Source organism: Camelus dromedarius, chromosome 20 (genome assembly GCF_036321535.1).
Source record: "Camelus dromedarius isolate mCamDro1 chromosome 20, mCamDro1.pat, whole genome shotgun sequence".
Lineage (NCBI taxonomy): Eukaryota > Metazoa > Chordata > Mammalia > Artiodactyla > Camelidae > Camelus > Camelus dromedarius.
Genome location: NC_087455.1, coordinates 25,127,314 through 25,150,440, shown reverse-complemented (window position 1 = coordinate 25,150,440; position 23,127 = coordinate 25,127,314). Strand labels below are relative to the sequence as shown.

The 23,127-nt window shown below is 36.5% G+C and overlaps 1 protein-coding gene across 3 annotated transcripts in view; it reads right to left on the bottom strand.

Moving 5' to 3' along the window:
- ANGPT1 (angiopoietin 1) overlaps window positions 1–23,127 on the bottom strand; it is a 231,667-nt gene that overhangs the window by 78,687 nt on the left and 129,853 nt on the right. For all 3 annotated transcript variants that reach the window (XM_031439489.2, XM_010981856.3, XM_010981857.3), the window contains exons 2-3: window positions 13,490–13,645; window positions 1,718–1,839 (exon numbers count right to left, since the gene is read on the bottom strand). In XM_031439489.2, coding sequence (XP_031295349.1) covers window positions 1,718–1,839; window positions 13,490–13,645 — 278 coding nt within the window. The remainder of the gene's footprint in view (window positions 1–1,717; window positions 1,840–13,489; window positions 13,646–23,127) is intronic.

Below are 23,127 nucleotides of genomic sequence, written 5' to 3'. Positions count from 1 at the left end.
AGACAGTATTGAGAGATCATGCGCTAGGAAAGAGCAGGACTATGAATAAAGAAGCCTGGATTACATTCTCAGTTGTGCCACCAGCAAACTGTGTGACCTTGGACCTGTTCCCTCATCTGTAAAGTTAAGAAGAGAATCAGCAGCTCATCTTAGATGCCTTCCTGGTTTGGAACATGGTGGAAACTATAATTCCACCAAGACAATGATATTTACCTAGTTTCTAGCAACACAATGATCTTTAATTCAGTGTAATGCATGAGAACTAAAACTTCCTCAAGCTGTCCATATACCCAGAAGAAAATGAAGAAAATATACAATATATTTGTCCCCCAGAGGTCAGTGCTTTAATTAAATTGTCCATCATGAATATCAGTGACTTCAAAATAATGTAGTCTATATATTATCCTAGCTGTCAAGATCTGTAAGTCCCTGCTGGCTGGAATGTGCATATGATGCCTGGAGCTCTAGGTGGAATACTAGAGGATTATGTGACCTTGAGGAGGGAAGTCATGTGTGAAGGATGGCATGGAAAGAAGATAGAATGAGTCTGGTCACTGATGACACAGTAGAAACCTGGACTGTTTCTCCCTGAATTTTGAGGTGGAAGTACTTCTGTGTCTTGTTTAAGCGGCTGCTATTTTCACTCTGTTATTCAAACCCAAATGCAAATTCAGGATGATATAGAGTGTGCAGTTTTTTTTGAAAGGAAGGTGTTCGGGAAGGTAACACAGAAAAAGTAATGCCTTGGCAGATTATTTTAAAGAATGAATAGGAGTTGCCCAGGGGATGAGAGATGAGGAATCCAGTGGAAGAATATTCTTTGTCACCACATACTTCATTGGATACCATTTTAATAATTTTTTTGTTTGCTTGTTTGTTTGTTTGAAAATAATTTTGAACTTACCAAAAGTTACAAGAACAAGAATAGTAAAAATAACACCTCTTACACTCTTTACTCAAGTTCATCTAATGTTATTAACATTTTACCCCATTTGCTTATATTTGCTGCCTCACTCTCTTTATGTATTTTATATTACCAATATTAAATGGTCTATATCATGAAAAAAAAATCTATAAGTCCTATTTCACTTACCTGAGAAGATTCATAGTTCATAAAGCTAACCAAAAATTAATCATTTCTTTGATAAATTGAAAGCCAGAGTTAATGGCTTTAAATGGGGGAAAAATAAATCTTGAAACAGCTTCACAGGTAAAAAATTTTCTGGAAAACAAAAAACTGTTTCTGTCTAGTACAAGATCTCTGAATTCAACGATCTTGTATCTCTGCACAAGCTTTAGGGTGAGCAGAGTGATAATTCAAGTTACAGAGTTTCAGAGGCTCTATTCTTTTCTCTATTGCTGTAGATTTTGGTTCTGCTGAAAATTGTCAATATTTTGTGTCACCAAATTTAATTATAGAATCAATTAATTTTTGTGGATATGGTAAGATATGAACAAGTAAGTATCAGATAAATTAGTGCTAAAAGTCATAAGAAGCAAATATTTCAAGAGTGTAAGCAACAGTATTAATCTTATTGTTGACATACTTGCTGTGTTCACCTCAATTTCTCATTTCTTTTTATATTAAAAATTAATTTGGCTCTATATTTCTTTTTTTTTTCACAAATCACTTCAGTCTTTTTTAAAGAGTTGGCAGGGATGTGGAGGCTATAAATAAGTATACATGTACATATGTTTGGAATATAACAATCCTCACCTGTTTTTCTCATGAATCTTTAGGATTTCATTTGTCTGTTGCAGAAGTTGCTTCTCTAGCTTGTATGTTGATAATGAGTTCTCCAGCAGTTGTATTTCAAGTCGAGAAGTTTGATTTAGTACCTTAAGATAAAAGATAAACAACATTTCAATCTCCATTTACAAAGAGTAAAAATAATTATTTTGAGATTTTTATTTAGCTCTGTTTCCTTTTAAAATAATATTCCTTCTAGTATAATTAGTTAAATGATCTACATTGTACTAATTAATGCTTTGCATGCCTCAAACATTATATTCGAGATTGAAGCTGCAGTTGAGTGAGAAAACTAAGTTGTTAAATCTAATTTCATATTTTAATTTTCATGTTCTGAATCCCTAGAATATTTCACTGTGCTAGTTGCCTTAAATATATTATCTCTAATATTTACAAGTGCAGGATGAGTGTAAGTACAAGGTCTTAGATATTGTATATACTTAAGAATCACTAATAGGCATGTAAAACAGCCTGCCTTGATCTATCACTTTGCAGAAACTAATTAGAACAGTGCGAAAAACTCTTGATGTAGTTTAGGCAGCTTCATGATCACACAGTTACTGAATTCCTATCATGTTAAGTCATGTCAGCCCTTCCAGATGCCATATCATTTCATTTACATGGGCATCCGTTGAAGGAGGAATTACTATCTTCAGTTTACAAATGAGGAAACTGAGGTTCAGAGAGAGGCTGGAATTCACATAGGAACGAAGGGAAGAGTTAGGTTTCAAACACAGATACTGTGACTCTAATTCTAATGTTTTACATAGAAAACCAAGAAGAGAGAGAATCAAACCCTCCTGGGTTTTCTTTTCTTTTCTTTTCTTTTTTTAACATTCTTTATTGAGTTATAATCATTTTACAATGTTGTGTCAAATTCCAGTGTAGAGCACAATTTTTCAGTTATACATGAACATATATATATTCATTGTCACATTTTTTTCTCTGTGAGCTACCACAAGATCTTTTATATATTTCCCTGTGCTATATATTATAATCTTGTTTATCTATTCTACGTTTTGAAATCTCAATCTGTCCCTTCCCATCCTCCGCCCCTTTGGCAACCACAAGTTCGTATTCTATGTCTATGAGTCTGTTTTTGATCTGTATTTATGTTTTTTTTGTTTTTTTAGATTCCACCTATATGCGATCTCATATGGTATTTTTCTTTCTCTTTCTGGCTTACTTCACTTAGAATGATATTCTCCAGGAATATCCATGTTGCTGCAAATAGCGTTATGTTGTCGTTTTTATGGCTGAATAGTATTCCATTGTATAAATATATCACATTTTCTTTATCCAGTCATCTGTTGATGGACATTTAGGCTGTTTCCATGTCTTGGCTATTGTAAATAGTGCTGCTATGAACATTGGGGTGCAGGTGTCATTTTGAAGTAGGGTTCCTTCTGGATATATACCCAGGAGCGAAACCCTCCTGGGTTTTCATCTGAGGAGATGAAGTGACCAGGAACCTAGATTGCTCTGAAGACAGACTATAGTTATCCTTTCAACTGCACTACACTGGGTCTTCTAGAAACTGTAAATGTTCAACTCCTGAACCACAAAAACTCATGTTCCTAGTCAGGCTTTAAAATAACCTGAGTCTGAGCCATGAACCCCACCTACCCTCCGAGTAAATATCACACACTCCAGGCCTAGAAGATGCCTTCAAATTGTGCCAATGTCCTTGTCCCTTCCTGTCTTTGTCCAGGACCCTTCTTCCTTAAAGGAGGTAAAAGAGGCAAGGAAGAAGGTATAATTAATTTTTTAAAAATTTAAAGTTCTCCTTATGTCATTTGAGAACTTTTATAACTACCATACTTTTTTTAGAACTACTTATTGAAAGGGACCTAGGAAACCTTCTGGAGAGTCAATATCAATCTAAAGGGTCCTCCTCTAAAAATGTCACCAAGACAGCTTCCCTCCTTTTCTGTGGCAGGTCTAAACTTGAGATTATATCAGACGCACATAGAAAGCCTTTTCAAAATATACTGACATGGCCAGGGTTGGGTTTGGGCTAGAGAAGGTTGTGGGGAAAGCTGATGTATTTGCAGGGGAATAGGACAAGGACTAGGATTGAGACAGGAAGGGGGCAGGGTATAGCCATTCAAGGAATGCTACAACAATTAACATCAAAATGGTGAAAGATTCAACCCCCAGTAGGCCTTGAGGCTCAGGATGATGACAGATTTAACTTCTAGTAGATCTTGAGTTTCACTATATGCCCATTGTAATATATTAACTTGGTGAATAACACGCCCACAGGCACCATGGCAGTCCCAAGACTAGCCACAAAAGGTCAAAGTGTGGGAAATAGCCAACTTCCTGGGAATCCCAGCCCCTTCCCCAGGCTATTTAGACTGGTCCTTCCGCTTATTAGCATATGAAGCCACTGAGCCCATAAAAACCAGCAACACAGCGCCTCCCTGCCGCCCCTCTCTCTCCCTCTTCAGAGTCGCCCGCATTCTGTCTATGGAATGTGTACCTACTTTAAATCTGAGCACCCAACCCCTACACCTTGTGGTTTTCTCTTGCCTTTCAGCTTATCTCTCTGAATAAATCTACCTTCACTCAACTGTGGCTCGCTCTTGAATTTTTTTCCTGAGGGAAGCCAAGGACCCACACTTGGCAGGGCACTCCCAGGGGCTCAACTGAAGCCAGGGACACAGCCCTCCTCATGCCCCACATCTGTTTTCCTGCATCAGGATGAGAAGAGAGAGGCAAGTGCCTCAGTTGTAAAATTTAAGGTGGTGTCAAAAAACTCAATGATGAAGATAAGTAATATTTTACTGCAACATCTTGAAAGATAAAAAATAATGTAAAAAACTCATTGAACAGGATATCCATTTTAAAATAAAGACAGGACATGCCCCTACAAATGTATGATTCAGTCTTGAATAACTTGATCTCACTCCTTTCCCCTTAGTCCCAGCCTTGCAGGGGGTAGGGGTGGGGCCAGGAGACGGGGTTGTCAGGGAGGTGGAGAAGAGAATGGTGAGATGGGGCATTTAAGTTTGAAAAAAGTTTTAAGCTGCTATAATTTATTTATACAACTGTCATGAATATGGATCTGAAAGTCAGTCTAAAAGTTACTACTACTAATCTAAACTCCTATTTGTGGAGTGTTTTAGAGTTTCAAAAATATTTCCCATTGTGAATCATTTCATTTGAGGAAAACAGAAGCAAGAGGACTTGGGATTTGAGGATAGAATTAAGAGCAGCCAAGAGGAAAAAAATGGCAGAGAATGTAAAATTAGAAATACACAAGATATAACTTTCAACTATTAAATAAATTTTTGTCCAGGCAAGTTTTATTTATTTATGAGAATGGCAATTTATAAAATAATTAAATAGGAGATGAGACATTTTTATCTTTTGGTAACATTTAGAACAATGCTTGGCACAGAGAAGACCCTCAATATTTACTGAATGAATGAATGGTATATTATCTCACTGAATCAAGCTTACTATATGCCATTAAAAAAATTCTATTTTCTTCTTTATTCACTGTACTCTGATCACACTGAGACAGGAAAGGGGCAGGGCACAGCCATTCAAGGAATGCTACAGCAGTTAACATCAAAATGGTGGAAGATTCCCCTAGTAGGCCTTGAGGGTCAAGATAATGGGAGATTTGACTTCTAGCAGATTTTGAGCTTCACTATACGCCCACTGTAATATATTAGCATGGTGAACATGCCCACAGGCAGCATGGTGAACATGCCCACAGGCACCATGGCAGTCCCAAGACTAGCCACAAAAGGTCAAAGAATGGGAAATGGCCAGCTTCCTGGTAATCCCAGCCCCTTCCCCAGGCTATTTAGACTGGTCCTTCCACTTACTAGCATATGAAGCCACTGAGCCCATAAAAACTGGCAACAGGAAGCCAGTGTTGCAGGCCTTGCAGCAGCTGCCCTCTCTCTCCCTCTTTGGAGACAGCCCACAGTGTCTATGGAGTGTGTACCTACTTTTACTCTAATCTGAGCACCCAACCCCCACACCTTGTGGCCTTTCTCTTGCCGTTTGATGTATCTCTCTAAATAAATCTACCTTTACTCAACTGTGGCTTGCTCTTGAATTCTTTCCTGTGGGAAGCCAAGGACCCACACTTGGCAGGGCATGTCCCAGGGGCTCAACCGAAGCCTGGGACATGGCCCTCCTCATACACCATATCCGTTTTTCCTGCATCAATACTTCCTGATATTCTCAAATACCAAAATTTTTATTTTACAAAGAAGAGAAATTGTTCTTCTACATGTCTGAGAAGAACATGAGAGAACACTGAAAACAAAATGGAATCATCCAAAATTGAAAATTAAGTTGCCTATATCTAAGTCTGGAGACACACCAGCTCCTAATTTTTCTTTACTATGCCCTACCCCCAGTCCATTTGCTACAGATTAACCAGAGTGATCTTTTTAAAAACATAAATCAGACATGTCATCTCCTATGTTAGATATGCTAATGAACTTCCCTGTGCAATAAGAACAAATTCCGAAGTTCTTAGCCTAGCCTACAAGGTCCTATGTGATCAGGACCTTGATTACTTCTCAGATCTCACTTCCTTTCACCTTCCCCCTTGTTTATTATGCTTCAATCATATTGGCCTTCTTTCTTCTACCCTGACATGCCAAATTCATTTCCACCTCAGGGTCTTTATGCTTGCAGTTTCCCCTGCATGGAAAGCCCAACCCTTCCCAGATACAAGGCTCATTTCTTCTCATCATTCAAGTCTTGCCTAATGAAGCCCTCCTCAGCTATTCTCTGTAAAGTAACTCCATCATCCTCCATCACATTGCCCTGTTTTATTTTCTTTATGATAACATCACTATTGGAAATCATCCTATCCATTCATTCATATGCTGTCTTTCTGCCTCAGGAGGATGTCAGTTACCCAGAGGCAACAACTCCATCTGGAGCCCTACAAACCCGCAGAGCCCAGCATGGGGCCTGGCACCTTGGGGCACTCAGAGCTATTTGTTAGATGATAGGCTAGACAATGGATAGTGAGCTGGTTTTCAAGTTGGGTAGTGGTCAGAGAGAGGGTAACTGGTCAGGTGAATATCAAGCTGGGTTTCAATTATAACAGCCCAAATCTAAAGCAGCATCTAAATGCAGGAGAAAGAGGGGGACAAATCTCAGAAGTCTAGGCTAACTGTCAGGTCATCTCAGGCCAGTTCTGAGCACAAATTCCAATTCCTTGTCTTCTTTCCCCGACACCTTAACCCAAGAGCTGTTTTATTTCAACTCTTTCCCTTGATGTATGAAAATAGGCCTGAAGTTCAAAGGCAGGCAACTGAAAGAATTGTACAGGAAACTATGATAAATTGACCACTTTCTTGCCATGTGTCTATGGAGCCAAACTTGCTGCTTAGCAATAATCTAAGCATTCCATTAAAATGACAAAAGACATTTCCTTCTTGAGCCTAAACACATTCCAAAAGTATGTATCAGAAAGAAAGAAAGAAAGAAAGAAAGAAAGAAAGAAAGAAAGAAAGAAAGAAAGAAAGAAAGAAAGAAAGAAAGAAAGAAAGAAAGAAAGGAAGGAAGGAAGGAAGGAAGGAAGGAAGGAAGGAAGGAAGGAAGGAAGGAAGGAAGGAAGAGAAGAAGAAAGGAAGAAAGAAGGAAAGGAAAGGAAAGGAAAGGAAAGGAAAGGAAAGGAAAGGAAAGGAAAGGAAAGGAGAAAGCAGAGTATGCGACATAAGCCCTTAAGGAACAATTTCAAAGCTTAAGTTTTTTCACGATGTACCACAGAGTAAGGAAGATACAAGACTCAAAACTGAGGATTTATGGATAATAAAATTTTAGTTCTTTATTTGAAAATAAAAATTATTATTCTCTAAGTGAGCTAGATAACTTCAGCTTCCCTTTAATACTTTCAAAGAGTGACTCTAATCTTCCTTAAAAGGAAAATTTCCCACAAAAGAAAATTTTTCATCAGCATATTAACTTTGAAATCAACCTTGCTTGTAAGTTTGTGTTTTCTTTTACTTAAATTATGTTTTTCAAATAAAAATATAACACAAGGTATGATGTCCTGACTTAGACTTTTACTGAAGAATGAAGGCTGATACATGTACAAGGAATGAGAGTTAGAAGATCACCATTTCACAAAATCAATGAAATAACTTATGTGGTCAGTGATGAACAATGTGACAAAATACAACACTACAGGTTTCTGTTAATTTCCAAGGGGAAAGCAGACAATTGGGATGGAGAGGTATGGAGGCTTCCCTACCTTAACCAAGTCAAAATAGCATCACTGAGAGTGTGGCAAGCTGGTATTTGTACTTCCTGATGAGATGCAAAAGGAAATGACCAGTAATTCTACAAAGCACTCCCACCACAATGTTCAACTCAACCTAATTAAGCCTTTAGACAACTTCCAGTTTAAAAAAAAAATAAGGAAGAGTAAATTAAAGCACATCATAAAGAAATACTTAGACAAATTAAGAATATGGGACACTTCACAGAACAATTGAGCCAGTTTCATAAAAATCTCAAGAAAAACAAAAGAGTAAGTCAAATAGAGAAACACAAATGTGTATGTTACCATTTATATGGGAATCTAAAAATAAAACAAAGTAGTGGATATAACAGAAAAGAAACCAACTCATAGATAAGGAAAATAATCTAATGATTATCAGTGGGGAGAGAGACTTGGAGAGGGGCAAGATAGGAACAGTTGATTAAGAGATACAAACTACTATGTATAAAATAAATAAACTACGAGGATATGTTGTACAGCACAGGGAATATAGCCAATATTTTATAATAATTATAAATGGAATATAAGCTTTAAAAATTGTGAATTACTATGTTGTTCACCTGAAACTTCTGTAACATTGTAAATCAACTCTACTTCAATTAAAAACAAAAGTGTAAGGTTGCTCCAAATTAAAAGGGACAATTAAGTCATTTTTTTTTAATTGAAGTATAGTCAGTTATAATGTGTCAGTTTCTGGTGTACAGTATAATGTGCTAGTCATGCATATATATATATATTTTTGTTTTCTTTTTCATTAAAGGTTATTACAAGAGATCGTCATTCTAAGTAGGCCAGAAAGAGAAAGAAAAACACCATATGATATCACTCGTATGTGGAATCTATTAAGTCTTGACAAACAAAATGCCTACACAAATTTTGGCAGAAAAATTGAGGAAATTTGAAGGAGAAAATTAGATAATCTTAGAGAATTATTATTAGTTTTAGTTATGATAATATAATAAAGAATTATAATATATAGTTACTATAAGTATATTATATACTTTAATTTACATTTTATATAAACATATAATGTATTTATAATATAATGAATTTAATAAAGATAGTACTTATATTACAGATGCAGAAATTGTGGGTAAAAGTAACTTACCTAACAGAGCTAATACCCAGTAGGGTCAGAATGAAACCTAGGGAATCTCTCTCCAGAGCCTGAAGTCTTTCCATAGGCTCATGGAGCTGTACACGAACAGCTCTGGTGAAGAAAAGTATCTCTCCTCAGTCAGTAGCAATTGCTATCAAAAGGATTTCTTTCAATCACCATGAGATCTTCTGCTTGTTGCAGCTGATGGCATCTGACTTCTCTCCAGTACTCACTCAACAATAAACAAGCACTATGAAGCAAGAAAGTGACCAAATTTCTCATGCTCCTCAGAGTATAGAGAAAATACATTTATCCAATGTTCTCAGTCAGTCAGAACATCTTTGCAGTAGACTGCTTCTGTTCAAAGTCCTACTGTGACCCATCCACTATTTGTGGGTATATAGTACCATCAACACACAACCCTTAGGACATTGCCCTTGGGTTTGGGAGCATTAGGTTGAAAGCTACAAACATTAAGAGACTAATATTAGTAAACATAATCATTCAATAAATATTTGCTGAGAGCCTACTGTGTACCAAGTACTGTTTTAAATCCTAAGGATAGAGCAGAACAAGATAGACAAGCTCTCTAGCAGTTTCTGTATTGGTGTTGGGGTTAGCCAGTTTTTTCTGCAAAGGGCCAGATATCTTAGTCTTGGCAGGCCCTGGTGCAACTACTCAATTCTGCTGTTTTATTGAGAAAGCACCCATACACAACATATAAAACTTTATTTACAAAAAAAGATGGCATTTCGAATTTGACTTGTGGGTAATAGTTCACTGAGTCCTCTCCTAATGGATTATCAAACACTTTTTACAGAACTTGTGATAAAATTAATTACCAGGGTATTTTCCTTGGATGAATTATTAGCACATTTATTTTACTGCCTTTTCAATTAGGCTTAAACGTTTATTCAACTATCCTCTCATCAAGTTAAAGAGGCAGCGGCTCAACTTTGAGAGTTGCCCTTTGAAAACTTGTTTCTATCTTGAGATTCAAGCTCATTGATTAAATTGTTCCTGAACTGCCTTAAATTTACAATTGTATGATTTAAGTCCAAATAACAAGTGTGATAGTCTGTGACCTCTAAGAAGCAGATGATAAAATGAGATTAGACATGCGGGAAATGTATTAGGGGAAATACCTGTGAGGGAAAATTGGGAAGAAGTCGGAGCTGGCTAGGATCATCTTCTGAATAGAATGTAGATCTAAACACAGTAAAGAGAGGGAAAGGAAAACGGCTGACTAGAAGTCTTAGTCTCAGGGAAGTTGTGACAAAGTTTGGCAAGGCCGATGGAGAGCCCTTAGCCAAAGTCATATGTCAGTGAAGTCCTACAGCTTCCATCTGTGGATCTGATGAAGTATTGTTGCCGCAATGGCTGTAAGTGGGTGCTGAGAACCGTGGTTTCTGTACCAATACAGTGATGAATTTCAGGGCACAGCAGCTGGGGCCATTGGTCTATTACACCCTTCTCCACAGTAGATGACTAGAAAAGTGCATTTTTATGACTATAGAGAAAGGCTCTATAGCTAATTAATTTGGTGAAAAGTTAAGAAAGAAATGGTTTAGAAAAAGTTTTGCCATGTTAACTGCATTAAACTCACTGAGCATAAAGATTGCTTTACTTGCTGTTGTATTCTATTTAGTACCTTTTAAAATATCTCGCATCAAGGAGGTACCCAAAATATATCTTTAAAAAGTTTATTAAACTCCATTTCTAACACCATGGTTCCAAGTAAATGATTGGAAGTTGGAGGAAACTTAGGCTCAGTGGCTATAGAACTTCCCTATAGTTACACAGCCAGCAAGTGGCAAGGACAACACTGGATGCTAGGACTATATGAGACAATGTGCAGCCACATGGTAAAATGGCAGTAGTTGGTGGTACCCTCAGCAGCAGCGGCATCTTCATCATTTATAGAAAACTTTCACTTGCTACTATTAGCTTCACATTAATTTGCTCTACCTGATTTCCATCTTGGATCCAAGTCATGTCTGCAACCTTTGAGGGAGAAAGGAATCAAAAGAGAGAGGCAGTATAGAGAGCTGGTAAAGCACATAGACTCTGATGTCAGACTGCTGGGTTCAAATCTTCCCCTCACACTTACTACTGTTTTTCATGTGGGGCAAGTTGCTTTACTTTTGAGTTTTAGTTTCCACATCTTTAAACAAGGGATGGTAATAAAATGCTTAAGGTTTTAAAAGTATATATTAAAGCGCTAATTTATGTAAATTTGTTTAAAACAGAGCCAAGCACAAAGTTTTAGAGGTGAATTTTAATGGCGTTTATTTGTCTACTAGTGTACCTCTAATTAAAATTGGCCTGAGGAAGAAGTCAGAAATAGATTCACACTACAGGAAGGGACACAAATAATGTTTGAAACTAAGCTCTTCACATTGCACACTTGGAAAGAGGAACTGGAAGGAGAGAAGAAATTGGTACAAACTGACAACAGAGTAAGAAAAACACTGCCCACTCAACTGAGGAGGAAGGAACAAGTCCAGTGATGGCTCCTGATTCTCGCCACCATGACCAGCAGGGTTATTTAGATGTGCTCATTATCTGTCTCTCTTCTGATAACTATGATTACTGAGCATAAGAATATTTTTAAATTCCACTGCAGTAAAAGCAAGGCTCTACTACCTTTTATTAAGTTCAAGTCTAGAAGGTCAGTGGAGGACTAGAAAGCAATAAGTTACTTATCTTTATAACATCATCATGTGAAAGCTAAGGCACTAAAATATATTCTAAAACCACTGGCATGAGTTCCTAAAATAACTGAGAACCTGAAGTCAGTTTAGGAAAAGCAGCACTTATCAACATGAAACAAAGTGGAATGAATTGAGATTAAGGAACACTAATGTGAGAAAATCACTCAAACTTTGTGTTCCAGATGGTCTTCATAAAAATCATTTGTACATGGGAAAGTGGCTTGTGCATATAAAGTGCTCTATCCATGTAAAGTATTACTGTTATTTCTCTTTAAATATCAACATTTGATCTGTGATGCCACTGACACAAATGAAATTATGAAATAGAAGTAAGGTTGCATCTTATATTTTAATCTGTATTGTTAACATAGTTAAACAAGGAGGCCATTAGACTGAGTGGTCCTAATGCCTTGGTAGCCTACGTTAGCAAACCAAAATTTAAGCCAGAAATTTAAGTTCTTAAATCCAAGAAAATAAAACTTAAGAAAAATCAATCACAAATAGTCAACTAGGCTCTCCCAAATAAGGTAATTGTTTAAGCTGCAGCAAATCAAATAATGACCTTGCTTTACTTCCATATCTTCTCTAATAGAAACTTTCCCTTAGCTCCTGCATCAGAGCTATGTAGATGCTGCCCAATCCGAGTCAATGTTTACTCAAATAAATTCTTGAAAAGTTTAATGTGCCTCAATTTATCTCTTAACAATATATTTCAGCTTTGATTCCAGAAATTACCTATATTGAGACAGAACCATCTTCTGGGTTTTAGAATGGTAACTGGAATAACCATTTCCATGATTAAAAAGGGACCAAGAGATCATCTTCTAGTCATCTAAAATGATATTTTCATTAAGCTGTGGTGGTAGGATTGTGTCAGGGATATATATATGTATATATACATAGATATACATATATATATATATATATGAACAAAGAGCTGTTTTATTAGCATTGTTTTTATGAACAAAGAGATGTTTTATTAGCATTGTTACGGCAACACGTCCCAGGAGGGGACAGATCCTTAGCATGCAGCCCACCAAGCTGCAAGCAGTGACAGTAATAATTAAAAGGTGTTTTACTGATTTGTACATAAATGAGTACATCATTGTCCATAGTAGGGTAATATATATGTATATGCACATATATGTGTATATGTAAAGAAAAAGAAAGAGTTTTCTTTATAACTGACTTCTCATTATAAATCTACAGATTCCAGATCAGTTTATCTGGGGTTTTCCTTTGTATCCACTGAATGCACAAAATCTCTGCAGGTGTCATTATGGCTAGAGTACTACCAGAGACAAAACAGGACAGGTCAAAAATATACATCAAAGGCACCAATTTGACACAAATGGATATTCTGTTTGACACATCGTATCACAGTTGGTAGCTGCAGTGTTTATTTGAATTTAAACGCTGATTAAGACCTCTACCAGTCCTGTTTTGGCAAACACATACAAAGCTAAATATACCAGCTCTCATTAAATCAAAAGAAACATGCATAGCATGTCAGGCAGTCATTGTTGTTATTACCAATAAACAAAAATGTATGTTTCCTCAATCCCAGTGCTGAAATGGGTTCTGTGTTTATGGAATAAGCTATAGGAAAAAAAATTCTTCCCGGCTAAGAGTTTGTGGACTCTGGTCCAGGGATGTACCTGGGTCTCAACATCTGTCAGCTTTCTGGTCTGTTCTGCGGTCTGAGAGAGGAGGCTGGTTCCTATCTCGAGCATGGTGGCCGTATGGTTCTGAACTGCGTTCTGCTGTATCTGGGCCATCTCCGACTTCATATTTTCCACAATGTAATTCTCAATCTGCAAGAGATAAAGAACAAAACATACTACATTATAAGCAAAGCCTTTTGGTTGGAGCATGTAATATTTACAATGACAGAACAAGACACAGCTGGCAAATCAGCCATCTGGCAGGGATCCTCTGACTCTCTGGGAGTTGGGGAAATGGGAGCAGAGCACACAGGAATACAGTTGCTAATAAACTCCTAGTGTACTGATACAGATATATAGCCAACACCATCATAATGAAAATTTGCACGTGGATAGTGCTTTCTCATTTAACCCTTACAGCAAAGATGTGAGGGTTAAGCACAGATGGTCTCACTGCTCTTTTTATTTCAGAGCTAAGGAAACAGAACTAGAGAAGGTCAATGGTGAGTCTGAGGTCACCCAGCAAAAATGCAGCAGAGTTAGTATTGTAATTTAAATCTGAATCTTGGTTCTCAGATCTTTTCATTACACCATATTGACCACTCATCTCTGAGAAAAATTCAGCCTCTTCTGTAATAAAAAATAAAAGACTACTGTGGGTTAGGGAAAAGGGACAAGGAGTGAGAGGAAGACAGATGCCCAAAACACAAGCCTTTAAGGGAATATTAAAGTATAGGTAACAGCATAAGAAATGAGCGGCAGGGCCTCAGAGCTAGCTATAACTGTTCTCAGTGTTCCTCCACAAGCTCAAAAATGGGCACTGAAAATACAGTCCATAAAGCAGCATTTGCCCTTCTTGCCTTGGGTTACATTTAGCCCTTTCTGATGCCATCTTAGAGAATACTACGGTTGTAAAATAAATGGTGCCATAGGAGCCAAGAAGAAATATTAAGTGACTTACTACAAGGGAGCCTGTTAGGAACATGGGAGAATAAAGCTGAGCATGTGCACTGCTTGAAAAATGCAGAAAGAAGCCTGCACCTCCCTGTCAGTGCACTTAATTCTCCCTCACCACTGTGTGGTGACTACATTTTATTACCTAATTACACATACAGCGAAACTGCATCCCAGAGAAGTCATGTCCAAGGCCACATGCCACAAAAACAGCTAGACTTGGATTTGAGTGCTGAAGTCCTTAACTTTCATACCAACACTGTTAACCACCTGATAGTTCTTCCAAGTTGTGCTTCGTAAGCCAGGTCCCAAGTCATTAACAGCTATGTGATTTTTACTGATTTAGTGAACCAAAATACATCCACTACTTTATAATCTATAGTAACACTCTCATCATATAATAAATATAGCCTAAAGCTAAATTCTTCTTTGTAAACTTTGGCAGTTCACTTTCTAACAACATCTCTTGCTTATTTCTATTTATCAAATGTGAGTCTGCTCCAAGTGAAAGTAAATGAAAGGTTAAAATGAAACTCACATTGTTATTAAAAAGTTCTGACTTTGTCAGAGGGAAAAATTCAGGTTACAAATATTAATATTTATTATAAAAACAAATACAAAATAGATTAAAATATATACCTGGAAATTAATTAGTCAACAAAATGTAAGGTCTCTAGACTAAATTTAATATTGGCTTTATTCCAACTGAACTAACATATTTAAACAACAATGGAAGGGTAGGGGGAAGGAGAGTAGGTTGGAGTATCAGACATCTATTTTTTTGGAGTCTGCATCATATATTCCCTCTTTTCCTAATAATGTCCCTTAACTTTCTTTTGGGAAGTTGTCTTTTCCCCCTTCAGAACAAATCTTTTGGGGCGAATTACCCCATCCTAGCTTTACAGGTAGGCACATGTTTGGGCCTGACAAACCAAAATGTTCTGCTCTTATTTAGAGAGAGTGAAGTGTTCAAGAATAGAAAAATACTATATGCAAGGCCATTAAGTCTCAGTTGTGCAATTTTGTCCAGAAATTCTACAAAATAACTTCTTTTTCTTCTCTGGTTAGTAAACTGGTAACACATACACTTGACACTTTTGATGCCCTGTTTCGCCATCACAAAACCAGAGCCAGCCTAAGAACAAGGCCAAGTCAGAAAGATAAATGGATAGGTAGGTAGACTTTGAATCAGAATTTTCAAAGATATTTACTAGGAAGCTATATATTTAAAAAACTTCTTAGTGTAATTCTGATTCAAAGAGCAATGCTTCTCAAAGTGTGGTCCATAGAATAACTGCTTATGTCAGAACTGTTTGTGAACAATCTTCCATAGGATGAGAAAACTGTACCAGAATGCAAATTATCTACGTTGCTAAGCACACTGTGTGTGTGTGTGTGTGTTTATAGATATATATACACATATATGAAGAAAGTAATGCTCCAATGTTTGAATTTACATTCTGGTGCAAGCTTCTTACCTTATTCATAAAATGACAATTTGAGTAAAAGTGATTTAAACCATCAAACTTATTTTATGTCAGAGTCCCTGCTTACCAAGAAATTTCAAATAACAACCTGGTTTCCTATGCAGATTTCTGTCCTGAGAGAGAATTCACTAACTAGTGAGCTCCAATATAGAGATGCTTGATAATTATACATCAATTCTTATGCAGTTGGTTAGTGGGAGTCAGTTTCTGGAGCTTGCCTTGCTCTGGGTACATAATAATCATGTGCCCCAGTCTCCATAGAGGAGGACACCCATCTAGCATAGAGTGACATCAAGGTTCAGCTGCTTTGTGGTCCTATCTACGTTAGATACTATCTCTTCATCTATTCTGTATTATTGTGCTTTTTTTTAACTGTAAAAGTTAACACCAGCAAAGCAAACTATCTGCTTTATGCCTGCATTCATCATAAAGAGCCTCCCAATAAACGAGGTCACCAATTTATACTAAAATTCTCATTTGGGTTGCCATCATGAGTAACATGAATATAACTCTAGCTAATTATTTTTAATCAAATGGGGCTGCTTTTTCTAGGAGTAACTGCCTTTTAATGCAAAAGATAATGGCACACTTAAGTAGCAAAAACCAGATGTAGTTGATTTAAAGGCTGAGGAGAGAGGCAGAAGTCAAATATACAATGTGTGATTAATAAGGAGGACTACTTTCATCTTATCTCTGAACATTCCTCTGTAGATGTATAACTGTGAAATCCATCTTGATGTGCTATATTAGCTGGGTCCAGGAAAGATTTGTAACAAATTTGACTGTCTTAATATATTGTCCACTAATTTCAAAACATGTTTACAGAATATGATGGCTACTTCAAGGTTCAACATTTTAGAAATATCTAAGATGTTAATTTTAAGCTTAGAATTTGCTGACCACAATAGTTAATGGGTTTTAAAGTAAAATCCCAATCTGAATCATAAAATTATTTGACTATACTGCCACTCTCAGTATCTGACGCCAGATTTTCATAAATATTTGCCAAAAAACTAGTAAGAGGATGTAGGATGTGATTTGAAATGAGATGATTTTTAAGCAAGGAAATAATGTTACATCCATAAAGTGACTTAGTGTTTACAAAGAGCTTTCATACACTTTGTCTGACTTGATTCTTATACCAACCATACAAAGGGAAGTATTGACACTATTTTATGGTTTAATAAATTGAGGCTCAGCGGCTGATTCGTTGGCTGGTTGACTGACTGATTAAATGATTTATTGATTTCATTTTTAGAAAGCTCATTGAGAATTCACTTACTTTTTCCTCTAAAAAAAAATGCATCATTAGAGGGTGATTACTTCACTCTACTTCATATTGGAGACCAGGTTAATTTGAGATGAGGTGAGAGGTCTAGGACAAGGTATTTGGAAAGTTAACCTTGCCAGCACTTTCAATACAACAGGTCATTTAAAATCCTCTCATCAGTGCCTATCTGTTTTTCTTAGTACGCAGTTTATAACACATTTGTTTTCTTCCACTCATTTTGTTTCTTAAAAACTACTGTAATATTTAGCAAAGGGAATAACAACAGTGACAACACGCTAAGCCTCTACTAAGGCTGGGTATGAACCAGATTTTACAAATACATAGCTCATTGACTCCTTATAACAATCCAGCCTCTACATTATTCCTCATTTCACCGATAAAGAAACAGGCTACAGAAGTTAAGCAAATTGTCTGTGATCACACAATAAGTCAGTGGTAGAGCTGGTATGTTGCTTTGAAAGAAACTAGATGGCCCCTCAGGATGTGCTTCTTCTAAAAGATGGATAGTCACTCATCAAGCACAGGTTACTACCACGAATGTCATAGGTAAGTTTGGTAACACACAATATGAATAACATATTCATGCAGGGAATACATAAAATGAAGTCCACAGAACAGATGAGGTGAAACTGTTCAGAGACAGATAACTTTTTATTTTTTATTTAATCATTGTCACAGTGATTGATGGCTATCATATCCTGGGAAATGTTATAGGTAGTGAGAAAGCAAGTATACAGTCTACTGTATGACAAGAAGCATTATTAAATGGAGGAAGAATATTTCTAAGAAGTCCAGATTATCAGCCATTTGTCATTTACTCATAAATTGCTTGCCCATGTCTTTTGCCCAATGACTAGTAGAGAATTAATGCTGCCATTTTTCACTACAAGAGAGAGTTTGGGGAGAGACCTTCTACTGGGCCCTCAAAATTCTTGCTGCTTCATGTTCATGAGAACCAAAATCTGCGTGAGATTATGATATATCTTGCATGTGAAATGCATTCTTTATCATTTCACTTCAGAGATCAGTTCAAGGAATCTCTTAAACCAGGGGATATCTTAAAGCACAAAGAATAGAATTTCTCCATGTAATTCTTAAGAAAATAACATTTTAAAGTCCTATAAAAATTGACAAAGGCATTGTTCACTTAAAATATGTTATAGATTAAGTGGACTCTCATTGAATGTTGGTACATATGGTATTACTCAGTTATGGCAAAACAACCGTGAAATAAAGTAAAAGGGTAAATATGGGAACATAATAAAAAGGTAAAGCAATGCAAAAAATGCCTTAAATGTTGAGGCTTTTATCTAATATCGTTGTTTCATAAATCAGTGGCAATATTGAAAATGCAACTATGTCTAGGTTTATGGTTTTATAAAAAAAATGGCTGAAGCCATATATATTATTTGCAAGACTTTCTATTACCCAGTATACTATTTCTTTTATAAAATGGAGAAGTATAATTAATTGTTTTTTTTAGACAATAGATCTATTTAGCTGACATCTGAAACTGTACTGTATCTGTACTGATATGTGTGACCAGAATTCCATTTCTCATTTTAGTATCTGAAGGAATATTTACTATTTGCAGAAGAAAGAAGACCATTAGAATAAGTGAACTGGAAGAGACATTAAATATTATGAGCTCCAAGGATCTCGTTTTATAGACGTGGTGACTGAGGTTCAGAGAGGTTATAGAAAGCAAGGTGAAACAACTAATTAATGTCAGATGCTGGGCTGTGGCCACTCAGTGTGTGGGAAACTCGGACTTCTGTCAGGATGCTGAGCCAGCAACAATGGCTGCTGCTACTGATGGTCCACCCCACTTTTCTTTTCCAGTTCCTTGGTTTACTTCTGATGGCTCCTGATTTGAGGCTACTCTTTCACAATTCCAATTCATGCTTATCAGTTTTGGAAGTTCTGACTTCTCTTTCTGGACTCTACTAGTGCTTTCTGACACCGATGCCCACTAGCTACTCCCCAGTTATTGAGCCTAAGTATCTCCCTGATTTTATTCTCCCTCTGTGTCACCTCACAGACAGAAAAAAAACTGGGACCAGGTTCCATATTAGTTCAGGCTTATTAACCTGACATTAGTTCACGTTAGTCCTAGCAAATATGTGATGAACACATCTGATGTACTAAGCCTGGTGCTAGATGTTACCAGTACAAAGAGTTGAGAATTGTAGGAAATAGACACTTACAGACAGGTCATTTCAATCGAGTTGGTGAATATGCTGATAGAGTTTACCTCTGACTGTATTACTTCCTGTAAATATTCTTATCTTTGTTTGATAGGAAGAAGCCCTCAGCTACTGAAATTCATAATGTGAGGGGACACTTGTTACATAACCTCCAATGGAGTAATGGCAGCACTCCTGTTGAGGCATATGGAGAAGCTAAGCTTCAAGGGCACCTCAGAAAAATCCCATATGAATAAATTCTTCTTCAATAATTTTTCTTGGTTATGACTTTTTTTTTGTGGTTACTGAAAGTTGTTATTCACATATAGGAACCCATCTCTGGGGCAGGACCCAGGAAAGTCAATCCTTCTTCACATAAACAAAAGAGATGTTTCTTGTATCAAAATGAGTTTTACAAGTTTGGAAACTCTGTTTTACACCCACCTCTCTTCTCACACTCAGAAAAAGTCAGGGTCATGAAAACTTCAAAAATGTAAGTGTCTTTACACTTTTTAATGGCAGATGACATATAAAATGCACACTCAGCCAAGAGTCAGGTTATGTGGGTTTTAATCCAGGTTCTATCATTGATTTACTCTGTGAATTTGGGCAAGTTACTTAAGCAAATTGAGTTTCAGATCTTCATCTAGGAAATGAAGGGCTGGATTAGATTATTTTAATATCTCTTGAAACTCTCAAATTACTTGATTTAAAACATCCTTTACAAAGTATGGGAGTCTGCAAGTTTTTAATTTTTATTTATTATAGAAAATTGAAATATGGATGTATATATCTATGTCTATATAATTTATAATACACATCCTTAATGGCATTTAGGAAACAATGATACAGGAACACAACAGAAAAGCCCTGGATCAATCTTTATAGCAGGCATATCTGTTTTAAGATAAAGAGCTAGATTCTCTGATTCCCTTAATCCCCAGGCACCATTCTGTCCAAAATATATCCCTTGTCTTTGTCCAACACAACCTGGCTTCTTCCTGTGTTTCTTGTATCAATGAGTGGCACCACCACCAACTACCCATTCATCCAAACCACAGAGAGTCGTCTCAGCTATTCCTTATATATTTCTATACTAAATTCAATCAGCACCAGATTGTGTTGCTTCAGTTTCCTGAAGACTGCCTAGGTCCATTCCTCTCCCCTCTTCTCTTTCTCCCTACCATGTCTCTTTATCCTCACTGGCACTGTCTTAGGTCAGACTCTTACCATTTTTCTTCTGGATTTGTTAATGACCCCATAACCCCATAACTGGTCTCCTGACTCCAGACTTGCTTCCCCCAATCCACTATCCATGATGCAACCAAAGGGATTGATCTGAAACACAAATTTGGCCTTGCCACACCACTTATTAAACTCTTTCAGTAGCTTCTACTACTTTCTATTATTCTTCTACTTTTAGAAGCATCTACCATTTAGGAGTAGTTACAACTCTTTAATCAATACTGAAGAATCTTTATGCTCTGGACTCTGCTTCCCTCTCCCTACATGTACCTTACGCTCCAGAAATCCCAAGTTATTTGCCTTTTTCCAAGCATACATTATTTTCTTTTGCTGGCATGCCTTTGCACATATTTTGCTCTGGTTTGAATGTTCCTTTTCTACTCCATCTTCCCTTTTCTTGGGCTGGGTCCTGATTTTCAAAATCATTTCAAACTTTTTCTCCTCAAGGAAACTTTTCATGACTACTCTTTTTATAATACCTTTCCTTTGTACTTCTAGAGCATCCTGTGCCTCTATCATTAGCTCCTTGAGGGCAAGCCCTGTCTTGTTTAGCTTGGTATCACTGAGTGCCTGGCACACAGAGAGTCCTTGATAATATTTAGATAAATAAATGAATGCATAAATGAATGAATTTTTATGAAAATACCAAAAGCCTCCAATTGTGAGCTTAGCCTAGTCACATTTGTTCCTTAAAGTACAAAACATCACATTACCAATTTTTAGTGATGTCTTTTTGAATGTCAATGGAACCAATGTAAATGATGCACAAGTAGATAGGTCTGAAGACAAATAACCTCATTTACTGGACCACATAACCCTATCTTGTCTTCCTGTATCTTCTCTGTTTTTCTTTTCTCAATCATCTCTGTTATGGGTAATTATTTATATTAAGTGAAATCCAGCAAACACATCGAAAACAAAGCATGTGTTAATCGTTGCGCTATACAATGAGAGCAAAAGAAGTGGTAAAACTTGACTCTGATGATCAAGACTGTTTATAATGCAAGTGTATTAAAAGTGCTGGAATAAAGATACAAATAAATTTCCTGACTGCTTGCTGGGGTAGGATGAAGGAAGGAAGGAATCTTCAAAACGAGGGAATCGAGAACATCTTCCCAGAGGCAGTCCCAAGTAAATATGGCAGAAGAGCACAAATTTAATGTTTGCCTTAATACACAAAAATGTGACCTGGAAAATCTGGAGGATGGGGCTATATAGAAGAAAACCAGAAAGTCTATGAAAGCATGAAAGGAGATGGGCTTGCTTAGGCAAGATGACTTTCCTGACCACTTCTTGGAATATGCTGTTCAGGAAATCAAGAGATAAATCAATCAGAAGCAAGGACATGACACCGAGGCCACACACACAAGTCAAGGGCATGCTATCAAGATTTTTAATATGAAATTCATACAGAAGGCTCAGGCAGATAATGTCTTTGCACTTTATCATATTTTCAAACAAACTAAGTATAAACTTCACCCCTTTGATAAAACATATAAGTGCATGTGTGTGTATGTTTGTATACATGTGTGTGTGTGCATGTTTACTTGCACATATAAGTGCTCACACACATATAGTCTTATATTCCCAACATATGTGTGTTAAGTTCTACATTCATACTTTCTGCTTCTATTCATTTAATCAAAGTTTATTTCACTAAAGTTCCATTTAAAATAACTAATGCATCACTTTCCTTTGAATGAGATATATTTTACATCAAACTTAATCACTGTATATAATGGCTATTGAGCAGTCACGGACAGCTTCAGTATTCTGCCCAACAACCGAGAAACTATTTTCTCAAATTCTGAATTTACACTTAGATGACAGGAAAAAAGGGAAGAACCACAAAGTAACTTTGCATACATTGTTTTTATATCAATAAAAGTAAGAGTTTTTAAAATAAAGAAGATATTATTTCCAAACAGAAATCTACAAACATAAATTCCTTTAATTTAATGCTTGTTAGTTTCTTTCTTATCTGGAATGAAATTTAATCCCCTGCATGCTACATAAAATGCATTTTGGTTCACTTAAAAAGAAAGCTTTGACATCTGAACTAGCGACCACCCTAGCAGATGGTAGGTTGTAGGGAAATAACAGGGTAAAAGAGACTCTCCACTGAATAATTCTAAGAAATATCTTCTGCAAACTACAGTTTTTTCTCCTATGACAAATGGCAGTGAAGCAAACAAGTAGCTTATAATGTTCATATTTTAAAAGGAAACCTCCTGCATTAAATGAAAACACTGCAAGACAGATCATGCAATTTAAATACCCAGCAGATGATAAAAGAAACACAGTAACAGAAATTTAAAAGTCTTAATTATTAAGGAATTTATAGATTTTCAGGAATACCACTACTAGGTAGAAAAATCCCATCATTTTACTCTGGCATTTCACATAAAGTTTCAAGGTATTCGCACTTAAAATCTAACCTTATTCCAATAAAACCCCTTTGTTCAACAT